The 2,006-nt window shown below is 42.2% G+C and overlaps 1 protein-coding gene across 1 annotated transcript; it reads left to right on the forward strand.

Moving 5' to 3' along the window:
• Positions 1-792: 792 nt before the first annotated feature.
• On the forward strand, positions 793-1,743 carry LOC123347900 (olfactory receptor 1020-like). The gene has a single exon (XM_044985085.1). It carries the CDS (start codon positions 793-795, stop codon positions 1,741-1,743), a length of 951 nt encoding a protein of 316 aa, XP_044841020.1.
• The last annotated feature ends 263 nt before the right edge of the window (positions 1,744-2,006 follow it).

Consider the following 2,006-nt stretch of genomic DNA (forward strand, 5'->3'; position numbering starts at 1 on the left):
GAGAGGCTGCACTAACGCCCTCTTCCTGATAGTTTCTGTTGTTGGTTTGGTTGTATCAGCTGATATCAACCTTTACCAATGTCTGTCGATGGAAATCAAATCCAGACGAGCTGTACGTTAAAAGAAAGCTCAAGGCGTTCGCTGTCCAAATCCCACTGAAATCAAAGAGGCCCCATCCATTAAGTCAGTAGAACTTTTATCGTAAATGTCAGCGGAAACGTCTCAAATGGAACAGAATTATTCCCGGTGTGTAAAATTAACCTTGTGCATAACTCTGTGCAGGATCAGGGCCTTACTGAGCAGTTAATAAAGATTAGTAAATCAGTCTGGGAAAAGATATGATCTCACCCAACTTGTCTAGGATCAGTAATGGGGAAAGAGACAGTAATGGCAGACTAGAGAGAGAGAGAGGATTAATACTACTTTTAACCAAAGATAGATATGAAAATGTGAAGCTGATAAAAAATTCTGATTGGCATTTCTTACGGAAAAAGGTTTTGTTGATAGAGATCAAAATGTTCCAGGGGAAAAGATCAATTTCTATACAGTTCTGTTTTGGAAAAGAATTATTGTATAGAGCTTTATGAAATAAAATAATATAAAGATGAATAGAAATAAATGTAAATAACTATATGGAATGCAATGTAATGCAATAATATGCAATGTAATGTAAACTAAAAATATCCTAGAAATAAAATTAAAAATAGATAAATACGTTTTTAAAAAGGAAAATTGGAATGAATGTTCTTCATTTATGTCACAGAGTTCATTTGTTTCCCAAAGATGTACCCCATGGCAAACCCAGAACAGGGAAACCAAACATCCATCACAGAATTCATCCTCCTAGGATTCGGGGACCTCCCAGAACCGCAGATTCTTCTCTTCCTGCTGTTCCTAGTGATCTACATCGCGACCGTGACCGGGAACATCCTCATCATGGCACTAGTTGGGGCTGATCGACACCTTCACACCCCCATGTACTTCTTCCTGGGGAATTTGTCCTGCTTGGAGACCTGCTACACCTCCACCATCCTGCCCAGGATGCTGGCCGGTCCCCTGACTGGGGACAGGACTATTTCATTCAATGGGTGTGTCACACAATATTATTTATTTGGTTCTCTTCTTGCTACAGAATGCCTTCTCCTCTCGGTGATGTCTTACGATCGGTATTTAGCCATATGCAATCCACTGCACTATGCAGCCCGTATGAGTGGCAGGGCCTGCCTCCAGCTTGCAGGTGGCTCTTGGCTAGGTGGCTTCCTAGGTAATAGCATAACAACATTGTCGATATCACAGTTAACGTTCTGTGGCCCCAATGGTATTGACCATTTTTTTTGTGATTTCATCCCCCTTGTAAAGCTTTCCTGCAATGACCCTCACCTGATAGAAATGTTGGCTTTCATACTCAGCTTCCTTTTCTTTCTTGTCCCATTCCTGCTTACCTTGATGTCCTACATCTGCATTGTCACCACAATCCTGAGAATCCCATCCACCACTGGGAGGCAGAAGGCCTTTTCCACCTGCTCCTCCCACCTCATTGTAGTGAGCATTTATTATGCAACTCTGCTGATTGTCTACATGTTCCCAACAACAGACATCTTGAATGACTTCAAGAAAATTCTCTCTGTCGTCTACGCTGTCCTCACTCCCCTGGTCAATCCCCTCATCTACAGCCTGAGAAACAAAGAGGTCCAGGAGGCCCTGAGGAAAGCTTGCAGGAAATTCATGCTTGGACTACGCTAACCGGTCAATTTCCTTATGTTAAAATATATATAACATGGGCTGGGGTAGGGCCTGAAGCGAAGACTGGTGTACTCCCAGGTCGTGTTTCCCGGAGCTTCATTAGGCTTCGTGTCCTGCTCTTACACAGTGTCTCTCATCCTTTCCAGACTACTGTACCTCTCTCAGGAGTCTGATTTGTCTTGCTTAATCTCAAGTTTCACCTCACTTAAAAACTATTTGCTTACAAAATCAGACATAAATATACAAAACTGTCACATTGCACT

This window comes from Mauremys mutica, chromosome 13 (genome assembly GCF_020497125.1).
Source record: "Mauremys mutica isolate MM-2020 ecotype Southern chromosome 13, ASM2049712v1, whole genome shotgun sequence".
NCBI lineage: Eukaryota > Metazoa > Chordata > Testudines > Geoemydidae > Mauremys > Mauremys mutica.

Coding starts and splice junctions, on each gene's coding strand:
- LOC123347900 (XM_044985085.1), top strand. CDS start 793: ATGGCAAACCCAGAACAGGGAAACCAAACATCCATCACAGAATTCATC.